The 16563-nt window shown below is 47.0% G+C and overlaps 1 protein-coding gene across 5 annotated transcripts in view; it reads right to left on the bottom strand.

Annotated features, from left to right (window-relative positions):
• LOC126547209 (eukaryotic translation initiation factor 4 gamma 3-like) overlaps nucleotides 1-16563 on the bottom strand; it is a 129841-nt gene that overhangs the window by 74341 nt on the left and 38937 nt on the right. For 4 of the 5 annotated variants that reach the window (XM_072287165.1, XM_072287162.1, XM_050195152.3 and 1 more), the window contains 6 exons: nucleotides 14843-14868; nucleotides 13621-13791; nucleotides 11492-11584; nucleotides 6229-6507; nucleotides 3402-3425; nucleotides 2739-2817 (listed from right to left, as the gene is read on the bottom strand). In XM_072287165.1, coding sequence (XP_072143266.1) covers nucleotides 2739-2817; nucleotides 3402-3425; nucleotides 6229-6507; nucleotides 11492-11584; nucleotides 13621-13746 — 601 coding nt within the window. In that variant the 5' untranslated portion in view covers nucleotides 13747-13791; nucleotides 14843-14868. The remainder of the gene's footprint in view (nucleotides 1-2738; nucleotides 2818-3401; nucleotides 3426-6228; nucleotides 6508-11491; nucleotides 11585-13620; nucleotides 13792-14842; nucleotides 14869-16563) is intronic. The other variant, XM_072287164.1, reaches the window with a different exon arrangement.

Genomic DNA, 16563 nt, shown 5'->3' with positions numbered 1-16563 from the left:
GCATGCGACGGCAGCGTAGCACATGGTGCGTCACCTTCCGACTCGGAGTCATCGTCCGGCGGTGCAGCAGAAACCTGACGAATGATCTCGCAGTCGTCGAGTTCTGCATATGTCAGTACAGTAGTGTCAGGACCTGTTAAACTGTCAAATGAGACGGTGTCCGGAATTGCAATGCAACCACTGCGCAGGTCGCGGCAGAACATTTTCCGCGTCAGTAGGGAGCACATCGGCAGGCGACAAATCTTAGGCCTCTCGGCACCCGCTTGCCAGCATTCCCCAGCGAAGTCAGCGTGGGCACTGTCGGCGCCATTAGACACTTGACGCGATGTTTCCGTACGCCGCGTTGGATCACCGAAACCTCGACACAGCACACAAAGCAAACACCACCGTGCCGACACCACTCGCACAAACGAAAAACGTGGCCTGCTCGCAGCGTCGTGCGCGAAGAAACAAATCAGCTGCTGGATTGTCTTGACATGGCTTACTAAGCTGAAACCGGAACTGCTGTAGAGCCACTCAATCGAGCCAGAAAGAAACGATGATGGTGAGCGGGGATTCCCAGTAGCGCCACTTCGTGGGGCAGCAAGGAGGCTCTGTTCAAAACAAAAATGGCGTTCAGCAAGTCGAACTATGCGCACCGGTCATAATCGGTGCATGATGCTCTCGATCGAGCTGGCTCAAGGAGTGTCCAAAAAATCAGACGGGAGGTTGCAACGCGTCCAAACTTTCGGCAGTTGTTATACATCATGGTCTATGGGGAGAATGGCGGTGCCGCGAAGCTGACCGAATAATCGGGCATGTCCGAATTTTTGGAGTCCGGAAAATCGGTCGGCGACTGTACTCGTGTTCACTAGTGCTGCCATCGTCATCGCTGCTACGGTCCCACAGTGCGTCATCGTCCAGTGAAATTTCACATTTGGCAAACGACCGCACCACAACATCATGTGGAACAGCAGCCCACGCCGAATGCACCTAACCACATGCAGCCACCAGGGAGGCTCTTTTAACAGGTCCGGTTGGCGTAATGTTGCGGTCTTCTGCCGCCAGTCACTCGTACTCACGGCGAAGCAGGTCCTTAAAAGGAGAAGGTCCAGGCTTGTTTCATGACCGTGTCGCACTTCACTGGCAGGGACTGATCACGCATTTCAGCAACATACGCCGCAAGCTTAGCCTACAGCTCCGGAAAGCATCTCGACTTCGGAACGTGGGAAATTTTTTACTAGCCATCACAGGTGAAAATGTCGCCTTGCTGCAGTCGCCACTCTCGCACCACCCGTTCAGAAACATCGAACTTGCGGCCCGCTGCGCAGTGATTTGTTTCTTCAGCGAAAAGGATGGCAGCCCTCTTGAATGCTGCTGTGAACGAGTGCCGAATGATTAGTGGGATTGGAGCACTCATGAAGACTGAGGAAGCATAGAATAGCACGTAGCCGGCAGTCAAGTGGAACGCTACAAACCAATGCCTTTCGTCAAACAGAAAGCTAAGTGCAACAGGGAAAGAGAAACCTGCGAGCGGTGTCTACTCCATAGAATAACGAACCAACTGTCTACTCTTCCATGAACTACCGATACCCCTCACCAGCGCCGCCGTTCTGAGGGTGCCGCCGCGAATAACTATCAACACCCCCCCCCCATAAGTGTTGCGTGCACTGTAAAACTCAAAAATGTTGAAAAACCCTTTCGAAAATCAAACACGCGGGATAGCAACAAGCTACGGTTAGGGCCATAGAACAAACAAAATTTTAACTACGTTGTAGCTCCCATTGGTCTTGCTTTTTTGGCAGTGCAATGTTTTGGTTTCGATTGTAAGTCGACCCCCCCTTCAGATTTTCAAATGAAAAAAAAAAGCACATATAAAACACACAAGGCCATTTTCCCCTACAGTCCCTTTCAGAGCACATCCCACCAGCGATTGATAGAGGTCACAAGACTGACCGCGACCTGCAACACAAGGAGCTACTCACGGCCACTGATGTTCCCACCGACAAGCGGAACCTGGCTGCGGCCCCACCTAAATGCCTTGCGATTGATGCCCTTTGCCCTTCGCATCTGCCCATACAGCCACAGGAATGTGAACCACCAGCATATACAGATGTCCCGCCCCTGCACCAATGATTGATTCATTGGTGCCGTGAATTCCAGTGGTGCACGAGTCGCACACTGAGAAACTCATTAAAAACAAAGAAGTCGCTTTTCGACCAAAACGACCATTTGCATTAAGTTGCACAACTGAAAATAAATTATAGGGTTTTACGTGAAAAAAAAACTCATTATGATGCACGCCACAGTGGAGGAGAACCCCACCCGGGGTTCTTTAATGTGCACCTAAATACAAGTACACAGGTGTTCTCGCATTTTGCCCTTCATCGAAATGCAGCCGCTGTTGCTGCACACGGCATGAATGAGCGCTTAGGCAAATCCTAGCTGAGTGCTAGCTGAACTGCCATAACACTAATGCCTAGTAATTTTTGTAGGGGTCTCCAAGGCAGGACTTGAGGATGAAACTGAACCATACCATTTCTGCTACCCTTCCATGTCGCAAATAAGCAGTTAGGAACTAGTGAATGCCAACCCCATGGATGGGGTAGTTGGAGAAGTATGGGAGAGGCCTTTGCCCTGCAGTGGGCGTAACCAGGCTGATGATGATGAATGCCATTAAAAAAGAGAAAAGAGAAAATAACGGTGCACGCCCACACTAGCTGCCCAACATGTTACTAGAGCCACTTAAGCGTGCTTACACTGTTGGGCCTGAAGGTAGGGCGGGTAGACATACTGCGGGGCTGGGCTGAACTGGCCAGGCCGCTGGGGAGGATACGGCTGCAATGAAGGCAAGCATGGAAAAAGCCCCACATTAAAGACAAGAAGGCTCAACCAATGCCAAAAACTTAGAGGTGGCCTACAGCACTGTCAAAATGATTGCAGCAATCGGCCATTCACAAGGTCTGCCGCAGTCACGTGTTTACGTAAAACAGTACAGGTGTTGCCAAAAACGTGCGAGAAATAACAGCCCCACATAATGCGCTTCAATTTTCACATGCCTAGTTGCACTGGAGACGCAGCCAGTTCAAACTCCACATTGACAAAAGTAATCAATGGGTGTTCTAGATGTGGTTTCAGAGCTCAGAATCGTCCTTTTTCATTTACTGGCACTGCCCCCTGATCAATACTCGTTGAAATAACAGTCAAGCAAAACGGTTACACCGTTGTAAACGCTGATGGCAGTCCCAGTGACACAAACTCGTAGAATTCAGTCCACTGAGGTTTAACCATACTGCGGCGCAATGATGTGGCCACAGCGAGCCACAAGCAATTACAAATCATTACGTACAGAAAGAAGACAATGTAGGGGGTAAATAGAAAGGAAAGCGGACAGGTGCATTTCACCTTTTGCAAATACTTACCAGCCATGCCGTAGGATCTGTCATCTAGAGACAAGTAGAGCAAACACACTGCTTCAGCCATAAAACAAGCCAGCTCTCAAGTAGCACTAGGCCGATATTAGTATGTTAGGCACGCTGGCAAACACAGACAATCAAAGCACACACGTCACTCAAAGATGGTAGTGACACTAAAACTACGATAAATATTGCGCTAACTCCGACTTAGCTGTACAGTGAAACCTCATTAAACCGTAGTCGGCCGGAGCTCGGAAAAAGTACGTACTAAACGGTAGTACTGTTTAACCGAAATAGCATGACATCGCCCACTTACCTGTAGAAAACGGAACTCAGAGAGAGTGCGATGAAAGGGGAAAAACATGCAGTATTTATTCACTTCGCGCGACATAAGTGTTATTTTCGTTTGATGCCGCGGCGGCCTAGCACGACGACAGCAGCCTCAAACTCAAGCTGCGTGCCAGCTTCTCAGCCAGCCCCCCTCCTCTCGGCAAACACTCGCACGGCAGATTCCTCGTTGGCGTTACGTATTCTCCGTGCACGCGCGCACTAGTGCTGCATAAGTTCCGGGGCGCCTTTTTCATTGCCGGGTGCCGGAGTTCGGAAAACTTTTCGTTTGGAATAGTTACGTTATCGCGCCCCTGTTCTCGTTGCGACGATTGCATTCACGAGGCTGACGTAACGCGCAGCTTCTGCCCCTGTCGGGCCTGAATCGCCCGTGCTGTCGCTTTCCGTGTCGTCCTCATCACTGTCGCTAGTCGACACTTCGGCAACAACAGAGGCAACGATGGCGAAAAGTCGAACCTCGTAGCCGACATCTCTTCGCGGTCGCAGCAGCGCTGCCGAGCAACTTCGCATTCCAAATGCCACACACTGTAGTCAACAGCAGATCCATGTCGCGGGCCAGCGCCGACTTCTTCGTGTCACGTTCGATAGCACGGACGATGTCTAATTTTTCTTCTATGCTGAGCACCCGGCGTCTTTTTTATCCGAGCTTCGGCATGACGCGAGTCCTCGCTTGCACGACGCCATAACGCTCTCTCGCTCTCTGGCACGGCGTCGAAATGATGTTGATGTTGATGCGGCTTCACGTGCAAACGCACAGGGCGCTTGGAGGCCGTTGTACCGATCTCTGAGGCTTGTTGTTCTGCCGGACCGCCCGGTGGAGACGACCCACCGCCGTGTTTGCGCGACGAAAAGTGGAAACGCTACGTTTTAACCGATGCGTACGCAATAAGCTGGTACGGTTTATGCGGATACTAAATACATTATGTTCAATGGCCGCTGAGTCGGGGAATTGACTTTACTACTTTTAAACCGAAACTACTGTTTAAGCGGGTACGGTTTAACGAGGTTTTACTGTAACATGAACATAGGGAGAGAAAAAAAGCGAGAAAGAAGAGAAAATACCTGAAAATCGCACTCCATCATTACAAGTAAGTGCTATTCAAATGGCAGGCTTTCTCTACAAGCTTCCTGGCAACTCCTCCTTTTCTATAGAAGCTGATACAAGAGCAATGTTTACAATACCCAGGCGCTGATCCAGGAGCATGGGTCTTAGTGATAAAAAAAAATCACGGAAAAATAATCATTTTTTGAAAATGCATCCTGGACCAATATTTTCACCATAATGGCATTTTATATCGCGTCGGCAAGCTGTGTTTTTACTGACGAACGCGCAAAAAAAGGCCTTTTCCCATTCAAAGTTTCTGATTGCAGCCATCTTGGTCTTGTCTGAAAAAGCCACTCTTGTTTAGTTTTCACGCTACCGCTACTTTGTGCACTGAATGACCATGAAGAAAAAGCCCGCAAGAAAGCAGTCCCCATGCGCAATTTCATTTGTCGACTGAGGCACGTGACCGTAATAATGCCATGCCATTGGCAGATTTTCGCCGTGATCAGCTCTGCCGTGCGAAACTCCGCATGGAATGATGTCAAATTGATTTGCTGCAAGCCATAAATTCGGCGAACAGAAAAAATTAGGGGTGTTGAACTTTCTAAAGTGCGCAGGAGCTTTGAATAGTTTGCTACCCGTGCCGAGCGCCGCCAGAGTGTCCTCCCTCGTGACTGCGGAATAGGGTTAGCAGATGAAAGCAGTTCTGGCCGCGGCTGTGTTCATGCGGCATTCCAGCACTACCGCTGCTGCCTGATGATATGGAGAAAGTGAAAAAGGCTCGAGAAATAGTGCCAAGACTTTGCTTTCACACCAGCTACCAAACGAAAATCGAACTTTCTCACTCACGCTGATACAGCCGCGGTCCTATAAACACTCTGCCGTCTTGTGTAAAACGCAGGTTGCAGTGTGGCAGCAGGCAAAAGTGAACGTGACTGCAGTCAAGCCGTAGGGATAGTCATCTCATGTGCAATCTGCAGCGATGCCGTGTCGGCGCGGAGTTCGGCCAAACGTGCACCACATCCCTCATGAACACTCGTTATGCACGAAATGCGGAGCACCGGTAAGCAGCAAACGACACAACTTCTTCATCTTCTTTTTTTTTCTATAAACGTTATACACTGGGCCATACATACTGGGGCATGTGCTAGGGGTATACTAGGCTGTTGCAACTGGTAACATGTAAATACTTCAGTACATTCCTGAAGAAATGGAGTTGTCTGTTCTTCTCAAAACAAACTTTTCGCTCAGCCTGCCCGTTTGTGGCAAATACACCTAACCCTACGGAAACCAAACGTAACGAGGGAGGTTTAGAGCACACGAACTGAGAAAATGTAACAAACAAGGAATGCCCCAACAATGTGCTACTGTACACTGCGTGGCAATATGCACAAGTAGACTGGTTCCTATCATCCCTCGGGCATCCATGCACCAACTGACCAGGTTCATGCAGCTGCCAAGTAAGATGGGCGGCTGGGACATGTGCTGGGGTGCCGGGTATCCCGCCGCTTGGTTCGCATAGTTCGGCATTATGGCTGCACCTGGATAGGCAGCCGCCGTGGCCACGGGGGGCTGCGGAGCTGCTCCAGGGGGTGTGCCGAGTTGGCTCAGCCCTAGCTGTGCGGCCTGTGTGAGGGGAGGTGGCCGGCCCATGGACGGGGGCCCGCCCCCGCCAGGAGGTCCCCGCCCACCCGCTCCACCCACTTGCTGAGGCCCACCCTGCAGGCAAGCAAAAGCACATTTCTCACTCCGTGCTCCAAACGAAACATTTACATCACATCATTACGTCATGTCAAAATTCTATGTTGCATTCTTGTTGATAGCTGTAGAGCATTAGGAAGGCGAACCACACTCATGTGACTGGAGAGGGAAGTCCAACAGCTGCCACCGTGTGCGTTCCCCTACTAAACGGCAGAACACAAGTTGCCGTAAACAGGTTGCAGCTTATTTTGAATGGGAATGCGCCACATAAACGCTGTCGCATAGAGATTACCGTGACACTGCCGCGCCAATCATGTCAATGCTACTATATCAATCATACTGTAGTACATCACCCCTAATCGAGTTTTTCAGTCAATTCGACCCTGTCCGAATGTCCCGGCGAGCGCCCGTACATTTCTATGGGCCCAAAATTCAAATTATTCAGATTTCAGAATTCGCCTTCACTGGATAGTTCTAGCCCGACTGGTTAGCTTCGCCGCAATGCAGCTGTGTTATGTGGTGAAGCATACGCAATTTCTCGCGCACCAAACATAGCAAGAATGGATAGGGGCCACTGTCGCAGAACGCAGTATGCATGTAATACAGGCCCACATGGGTGGTCTCTGGTCACAGCACGAGCACCTAAAGCATGCTGGTAGCCGTTCAGAGCTGTTTCTGACATTGCTGCGGTGATTTGAGCCCTCATTTCAACCACCATGAGTATCTTGTATACGAGAATGTTAACGGGGCCTAGTACACATTCCTTTATGTGCATGTGCGCACGCAGTGCATGGAGAGAGGCAAAGCCAAACCATGTGTTTTGGGAAAGCTAGCAAAAAAATTTAGGGAATACATGCCATGTCCCGTGACAGTGGCCCCTTTCCATTCTTGGTATGCTTGGCACACAACTTTTATATGCTTCACGGCATAACATATCTTTATTGCAGCGAAGCTGACAAGTCAAGTTAATGTTATCTGGAGTGTTTCAGTCTTTCTGCCTTTTGTTTGATTTGACTCCCCAGATAATTAGACTGCTTTTGTCGGTCCAGTCAGGATTGAATTAATGGGGGTGCGCTGTGCTAATGGGAACTCCGGCGCTAGTGTCTTACACGAGGTGCAAAAGCATGGCGGGGCAGCCAGCATGAGAATATCGGTGAGCACAAGGATTTGCCTAAACTACTTTTTCTGGCTTCCCATAACATGACAAATAATGTGATAAGAATAACAAATATTGAAATAATAACGTGACTAGGCAAATTGATTGCCTTTAACAAAATATTGCATTACAAGTGCAATACGCAGCGACTATGTATTTTTCTAAACACAGCAGGCAATTAAACTGCTTCACGACTCAGGCCAATAAAAGCAGAAACAAAGTAGTAAAGCCACCAGTACGTCTGAAGCCTCAAATACCAAAATTACACAAAGATCACAGAAAGATCACACAAATATCTACGCGCTAACCATCATACCCATGGTAGTTGAACAGTTGCAGAGCCAGAGTTCTATTAGTAAATTTAGCAGGGAACTGTGCCATACTTTACCCTTAGTGGGGGGTTTGCTCCGACTGACTCCTCCAAGGTACCTTCGCAAAGTTCAGCAAGCACAACTACATCGAAGCTGCTTCGTAAGAAGCAAGGCGCTAATAGCGACGGTCAAGCCTTACTGGTGCCATCTTAAGACCCTCTTGGCCGCAAGCCTTTGTTGTCATAAAACAACCGTATTGAGTCGGATACATCACAGGAAAGGGTCCCCAAGGAAGTATATAAGAAGATTTTGAGCCACTGCACATGCAAACCTGCGACAGGGCCATCTGTTACCCATTACATTATATAGGAGTTCATTTACATGTTAAGCAAGCAGCAACACAGCAGCTTAATATATATATTGGCGTTCCAGAGAACTGAGTGAGTGGCAGTATGGATTGGCAAGGCTGTTAGTCTAAACTTCGGCCACCATGCTATTGACTAATGTAACAAAAATTCGAAATTCCAACACAACAGAACATGACAGCTGTTCCATAAACAGTGATAAAGAGTTGTTGGACAGTGACAACGATGGGCATTGAGCGTTAATAAATTTAGCTTCTGTCAAAGTAAATTCTGCAGGCTTATTTTCCTGGGTGCGAAACTCAGAGGCAGGCAACATTGTTCACAGATTGGCTGGTGTGCAGAGAGATTAATGGAAAATTCCCTGTCCAAGAAACTGGGCAAAGGTGAAGATAGCACACATTAAAGAGCCCCTGAAACGGTTCGGATAAATATTGTACACGCGTAGGGCACAGCTAAAGTTCGTACCATTCGCACCACAATTTCTATGAAACGTCTCATATTAAGAGAGCTACGGACGTTTACAAGTTATTCAAGTTCGGTCTTTACTGGCTCTGCGTAATGATGGCCCGTCGTGTCGTCGACTTCCAGTTCTCGGGAGCGAGCGCGCGAAGCCTCTCCAAACTCTCCGCCAGCTGCTTGGCAGTCGACCCCAAGTGAGAGCTATCGAAGCAGCGTGCGTTGGGAGCATTCTGTCGCAGCGCCGAACGTATCTGGTATTCCGGTAACCACAGGCAAGCTGGGCGGTTCGACTGATGGCTGGAGGCATAAACTCAAGCTGATGAAGCAACTTTAGCGTAGACGTACGTGAGCGGCCTGATTGGTTTGCACGGTCCAGTCACCTGTTAGCGCAGAGCCTAACCAGCCAAACAAAGCGCTAATATTGCTCTAACCAAGTGTAAAACATTTTAAACATTTACAAAAACAATGTGTTATGATCACACTCCTGCAAAAAATTTACATCAGCAGCAAAAAAAATTTACACTTCGTTACTGCTACTGTGCCACAAGGTGGCTGCACCGTGCAGACTATTCACATTTGCTCTTCTGCTCATCCCGTGAAACGACACGGTCAAACGGCAAGGCCCTGTCCCCTTGATCTTGCGGTAACCCGAATACTGGACTTGCGAAACGCTATTGCGTTAGTAATCTTCCGGTGTAAAGCGACAGCCCCAAACACGCAAATCCTGGTGCCAATCGGATAGCGGCAGTCTGATGCGCTGCAGCCAGTCCACTCGTCTGCTGCCTTGCAGGACACAATGTCGTAGCTTGACATATTGCCAGTCGCTACATTTGCAGCCTACAACGCGACAAAGTCGAATCATGGTGCTCGCAAAATGACCGAGACCGACTCTGACCGCTGAGATTTCGTTAGAATTGAGCACATTGTAACACAATCAGACGACACCTGCTGTGTGCCAAAGTGTTGTGAGAAATTGTTCTTATGCATTCTCTTTGTTACTTTCTCTTTATAGAAACAACTTTACTAACATTCCAACTATTACGAACAACATTTGTTCACCATAAAGTTGAAAAATTACTGATGACACGCCCTGGGCAGCAAATCTAATAGCTCACCCTACTAACAGCGAGCAATGTGATGCAATCTGCAGCAATGTACATCTTTAAAACCTTGTAATAAATTACACGCTTTACACGGAGCACTTCGATACGTCAATTAACGATCAGAAGGACCTACTTTAACGACCGGTTCGTTTGTACAAAATCGTCAAAATCGTTTCAGGGTCCGCTTAAAGGAATGCAGGCACCTATTTTAGAGGCTTGATTGAACGCTCTTCCTGGCAGTAGCAGACAGCTCAAAGGTAATTTATTTCAATTTTGAAGCCCAAAAGTGAACAATGGCTCCTTTTCCCACTCTACACAATGCCACCATGAAAATGTCATTCTCACTAGCAAAGTAATTGTGCCACTAAAGACGATGGCGACAGCATTTTCCCGACAACTACATGTGCGCACGCCTAAACATGGGTGGGAGGTGCGACTGCATGTCTCCAACTTAGCTTTGGCATCAACAAACATACGCGTTTGTGTAAAATCAAGCAGACGACGAATAAGCTCGTCGCGAACGCTTTGGTGATTAATGTTAACTTCGCAACGTCAGGTACTGCCAATTTATGTCACTGAAAAACTATCCACCTCTCTTGGCAGGATTCATGGAATCTGGAACTGTGTGATTGAAATCACGCAATATTAAATTACTGGGTTATATGATAAACATTCCTATTATTACAGATGGGACAACTGTGCATCTGCTTAACATTACTATGGCCCCCTAGATGCTGCATGTTACCCAAGAGAACAAAGATCATCACCCAAGAACTTGTGTCTGCACTCCTTGAAGATAAAAATGCGTGCCCTGAGCCTGCACTTCTTGTGAGTTACGCACGCAACGTTACCTTTAGACGCAGCATGTAAGCAGCAGCAAACCGACAAAAGCACAAATTGGCAAGCAACACAGAGTTTTTAGATTGCAGGGACTTCTTCAGTGACTTTGCTATTGTGAATTTCTGCTTTGGGAACTTGTTTGAATAGCCTTGTTCGAAGCAAGTACCTCCTTGGCGGCCTTTCACAATCCGAACACTTACAAGGGTGTGGTCAGACACCTATGAACGGAACAAAAACTTCCGTAACATTGTAGAGCGATTTCAAATTCGTAAATTTTACTAAATACCCAGGAAACATGGCTGGAAGCTTCTGCTCGTTATAAAACTAGGTGCACCTTGGAGTAAATTCTTTCCCCCGACTCTGAATGAATTAACAAAGACTGGGTGTGCATCAGATTTGATGCTGCTTTAGCATTGGCCATAGGTCAGCAGAATCCCGGACCCTCACTCGTGCCCACTCACCAATGTTTTCTCAGGCTCTGTACTCACTCAATGCCATCAGCCCTTACAAAGACAGGTTCCTACTCGCAGCTGCTCACTACCCATTTACTCGTACACAAAGTAACTTCCACTTGCACTTACCAGTGCACACAAACACTCACTCTAGCGTCGACTCCCACTCTCTGGCAGTGAAGTCACACCACATGCACACTCGCTCAAAATCACCGTCGCAGACTTTAGTTCATGCGTTACGCCAACCACAGAAAGTACCGCTCCACATGTTTTCCCACAACGGAAGCTCGAGGTAGTGCTAGTAGTATTTGCTTACCTGAGGTGGTGCTGCTTGAGGATTGGGAGGCTGTGGAGGCCCCTGTTGCACCTGCTGTGGCTGCCTCGCCTGGAAGTACGCCGGCCCCACGTGCTGCAGGAGTGGTGGGAAAGGGTCGAAGAAGCACGTGAAGTAAACAAAGCACAAAACGACAACTGAGGACCGAGCAACGACTAAAATCAAACTCTATAAATGGACTCCTGCAGGCACTGTGTGCCCGATAGACAACTTGCAAAATAGTGCATGCCCTCTATCGGGCAGTGGCCAAACTTTACAAAATCTGGTTGGAAAACATGGCATATCCCCATTAGATTTATTAGCAACATCTCTAATACTAATGTAGAAATTTCATAAAGATATCTTCAGAACTTTTTCATGTGTATTTTTCTTCTGGCCTTGCTCCAAGCCTGATTGACTTAATCACTTCTCAGCCAGCTCATTTAGGCTGAGACTATTGCGTTTGATGAGATATCAATAACACTCTTCACCACTAGTCGTTTGCTTATGCCGTCTCAAGGTGAAAAACAGTGTTGTCATCAATCTATGATGACCGATTCCACTTATAGAATACTTTTCTGGTGCATGCATAGGATGTTTCTGCAAATAGTTTGATGCGCATGCCAAGATATCGCATCGCAAGAAAAAAAAAACTGATGGAAAGAATGTTTAAAACGTATCGCAAACATCTATTTGCACTGGTGTTCAAAGTTTCGAATACAAATAGAATATTACACGCACACTATTCGTATTTGGAAATGAACTATTCGGAATTTTCGAATAGCTAATATAATCAAAACATTTTGCAACAACCAACTTTTAAAGCCGGGTTGCTCTTCTCTGTCTGACAAACAAAGTGTCGCAAAGTATCACAAACAAAACAGCAGCTGTTTTTCTTACAACTTCATGTTTTTCAACAACCATTTATTTAGCACTTTTGGAAAGCTAGTCATTTCACAGGCAATCATTCTTGAAAAGCTTCTTGGCAACCAGGCTTAAGATGTTGACAGGCTATTCGTGCAGTTCTTTTAAAGACAAGAAGTGAGCTTCTGTTCAGATGGTCAGTGATAGTTGGCCGTCTTTTTCACTAGTTTCCTTCCTTAGCAAAGGCATAGCACCCGATTACAGAGAAATAAATATTCTTGCTGTAAATATATGCATCCTCGTCTGACTATTTGCATTCGATTTGTATTCAAGAAAAGTTGGTATACCCTACCTCTGCCTAAAAATACTTCGACTGGACCTCTGCAGAAAGTTTGAATATGCTTTAGGCCACACCGTGCAGCAGGTTCCCTTCTTTCATTGTATTTCTTTACTATGTTTTACATCCAGCATATCTGAAGTGACTGGATAAGCACATTCCAAGTATTCCAGACATAAAATAGCAATGTTCTCATATTTGGCGTCATGGTCTACTTTCTGTAAATTCAACTATCACACTGAATAACTGAAAATTCTTAGGCCATTCTGCAGTAGTACGCTTATCAGAATTCTGAAAATGCAAAGAATGTACGGTATCTAAATTTTAATTCACAGAAGCAGCATCTGAAGGACTTAGGTGAGCACGGTACAAACAGACTTGAGGAAACCAGGGTATCTTTAACAGACGCAGGAGTGCATGCCGGTCTGAAAACTGGAAGTGTGGTTAACACGTTCACTGCAGTGGCACTTTCTGAAGTCCGGATTCCTCTGCATGATGCTCCACATGTGGATCACTTCCGATCACTTCTCACTTCATCACTGAAGTGATCACTTCAGAAGTGATCACTGAAGTGTCACGGATCACTTCTCTGGTAAACCGTGACACACCAGCCAGTCCCCATGAAATTGCACTCCTTTGAAACTTCCTGGAGCTACACAGGGTTGACACCATGTTGAAGCAATGAACATGTTTACCCTGTAAAGATGTCGCTTTCACACTGCAGGAAAGCAAAGCAAAGCAGAAGTAATACCTACTATGACCCACAGCACAGTGAACATGTTAAACCAGTTAAAAGTGACATCCACAAAGATGCTTGACTGAGAATGATGCTCCAGCATTACATCACATCCCAGATAGTTGTGGGAAATCCCACCACACAAACACACTGGGCCAAACGGCCACAGACGGCCACCTGAAGCCTTGTGCTCACCATGGTGGCTGGGTGCTGTGGCTGGGGTGCCTGCTGGGGGGGACCCTGTCCCAGGGAGGCAGGACCCTGGGCCAGGTACAGCGCACCCGGTGGGGGAGGCTGCTGCCCCAGCGCTTGCTTGTTCATCTCATGGGCCCCGCCAGCGCTGCTCACGCCTCCTCTCGATAGCGACTGCACAGAAGCCGCATTTGCATGGAGGTTAGCCTAATGCCGTTTTTTTCTTTTAATAGCCTTAGCATCTATCACGCACGCAAAACAAAATACAAAGCCTCTGTCAATCAAAACTTGGCACTCAAACTGCAGCAGATTACCAATTAAAGCTGCAAGACAATGGACCTTCTTGCAATTATGCCAAGTACATGCTGTGTCTAACTTCCCTCCCAGCTGCACCCCAAGTTGGGCTGCCATTACTGCAGGGTAAGCAATGCACCACGGCAGACAGCTGCTCTACAAACAGCTGCTATAAAGAGAATGGCTTTTGCTTCCGTTTTCCCATGGAATGATACCACAAACATGTGGAGTGGACCACTGCAGTGTGCAGCAATTAGCTGTACGGCTCATCGTGGAAATTGCAGCAGCCCGTTCTTCGAAGCTGGATAAAACCACTTGGTGCCTATAGTTCATTCACTAAGTTTCGGTATCACGTGGAGGTTTACAGCTTCAGTGATTTTGAGCCAGCTATGCTTTTACGTGCTTGTGGCAATGGCACCAGGATCTGGCCCATCTGCTGCACGCCAATTTTCATCAGTGTAGCGGTCCAGATGTCCCACGGTAAAAGCTGGCATGCCCATTTCGTCACTATCTTGTCAATACTAATGTGTGTGCACAAGCACGCTTGGAACGGTAACAACAAGACCCACTTTAGATAAAGCATTCCAGAAAAAATAAGTACAATGCCATCACGAGAGAGTGCTGTTGTCACTGTCGCAAGTGCCAAAGCCAAAATAAGCAGTTTGCCCAACCATTCCAGTGACTATAACAAAAGGTCCATACACAGTGCACACCTTCCATGTCCTTATGTCTCCCATATGTTGAATCGTATGTGCAAAGACGTTGTGGTACCTACACTGGACACTTACAGGCAGGCTATACGAAAAACTCTTCAAGCGCAGCAACTTTCTCCACAACAATCGAGCTTAAAGTGACAGGCATGTAAACAAGTGCTTACAATGCGGCAATGTTGGTATTATTAATACTTAATGCGCAAGAGGCAAATACTTACGTAGGCGTGTGGCAATCTGTAGTCTTCTGTGCTCAGCCAGCAACATGGGGAGGAGAGAGAGAGAGAAGGCATATAAGTTAGACATGAGCTATTAGGTCTTCTGTCAAGATCATCTCAAAAGCAAACTGCCTCGATGGACTATGTTAAATGTCCGACTAGTCCCCACACCACTGCAAATGAAATCTGCCAGATCAGTGACCTCATGTTTATGCGAGTAGCCAGACACTTGAACGTTCCCAAGACCCAACATGAAACTTGCAACCAGTGAATCATAGAGCTGGTTCTTTTTTAGCCTAACGCATTAGAACAGACTCGAGAACGACTGCACTACATTTCGATGGAAGCAGCAACACTAGATGTGGCGATGGCATATGTAACCGAAGCGTCCAGAGCACTTGCTGCAACAAATAAACATAGATGCGCTGGTGAATACTTAATTGTAAGGAGAGTGCTGGCCATCATTATTCCCATTTCATATGTTAGTAATTGTTCTGCCACACTGCGTGCCTATCATCAAGGAAACAAGTGCTCCCCCTTCTTAAGTGGTTGCCCTTGTGCTGGGCTTCAAACATCCACAATGTTCCAAGAAACAGCGGAGCCTTTCAGCCTTTTCGGTGGGTCAAACTGAGAAGCCCGGGGGCACAAAGCACCACGACAAATCCACCGACAGCCTTCAGAATTCCACAGAACTGCTGATCCCTTGCCGTGTAGACCAGTGGTACGTAGCTTGGACTTCGTCCGCGACAAAATAGGAAAGAGAATCAGTTGACATCAGCACTAGTCCTGCCTCGTTCTGCTAATGGTGAATCGGCAATAGATTTACGGCAGAGCTCGCCCATTAATAGGAGAGAGAATCGCTGCCAGCCTCCCTGTCGGTCTGGTGTCCTCTTCGGCACCGCTACTTTTATGCTATTATTTGCTATATGTACATATTGTATAAAGCTTTTAGTCTCCTCTTCGGCTGCTCCAAGGGTCCATTTCTCGTCTTCGACCCCGAGTCGCACTACTAATGCACTGTGGTTTAATGCCATCTACATCTTCTGTTCCACAGCAACTATGACACCTATCCCAAGAATAAACGAGCAAGGTATACCGAGTTGGCATGAATTTAAGTTGGAAATGCAGTACAGTTTAGATGAACATGAAGGAAGGGACATGAGCACAGTGTTTGTGTGAGCAAGCACTAATGTCAACGGTTCCATTGTTCCATCTCAATCTGTAAACTACGCTGAAGGTTTCAACACCACAAAAATGCACTCTAATACCATTTGTGCTTGCTAAGCCTTGCATAAACCTTCACCAGCACCACAACAAACAAGATGCCTACGTACCACAAAAATCCTAATCAATTGCTTGACTCTTGACTTGCGCTAACCTCGTGGCAACATACACAAATGAAATTTATTACCCTTAGCCAAAAGCACAATTTAAGGTCTTCTTAGGCACTCCATAAAACCAAACAGGGCTTCCAAGGCTTTCAAGATGGCACTTGCACTATCAAGGTTTGCCCTTGCACTATCAAGAGATTTAACTACCACGAAACATGCAGTTCAGTTCATATGCTTCCTAAATGATCATTTTTTGCTTCATAACACCGATAAGGTGACCTCAAGGAAATTTTGTCACATCTGGATCAGTTTCAACACTGACGCTTTAGTTAGGCAATTCTAAATCTATTGTAGCTGTCTGGTACGATCCAATAGCAGCACAATATATAGCTA

The sequence above is a fragment of the Dermacentor andersoni genome, chromosome 3, assembly GCF_023375885.2.
Source record: "Dermacentor andersoni chromosome 3, qqDerAnde1_hic_scaffold, whole genome shotgun sequence".
Classification (NCBI taxonomy): Eukaryota; Metazoa; Arthropoda; class Arachnida; order Ixodida; family Ixodidae; genus Dermacentor; species Dermacentor andersoni.
Note: the sequence above shows the minus strand (reverse complement) of the source record. Positions and strands in the feature narration are given on the sequence as shown.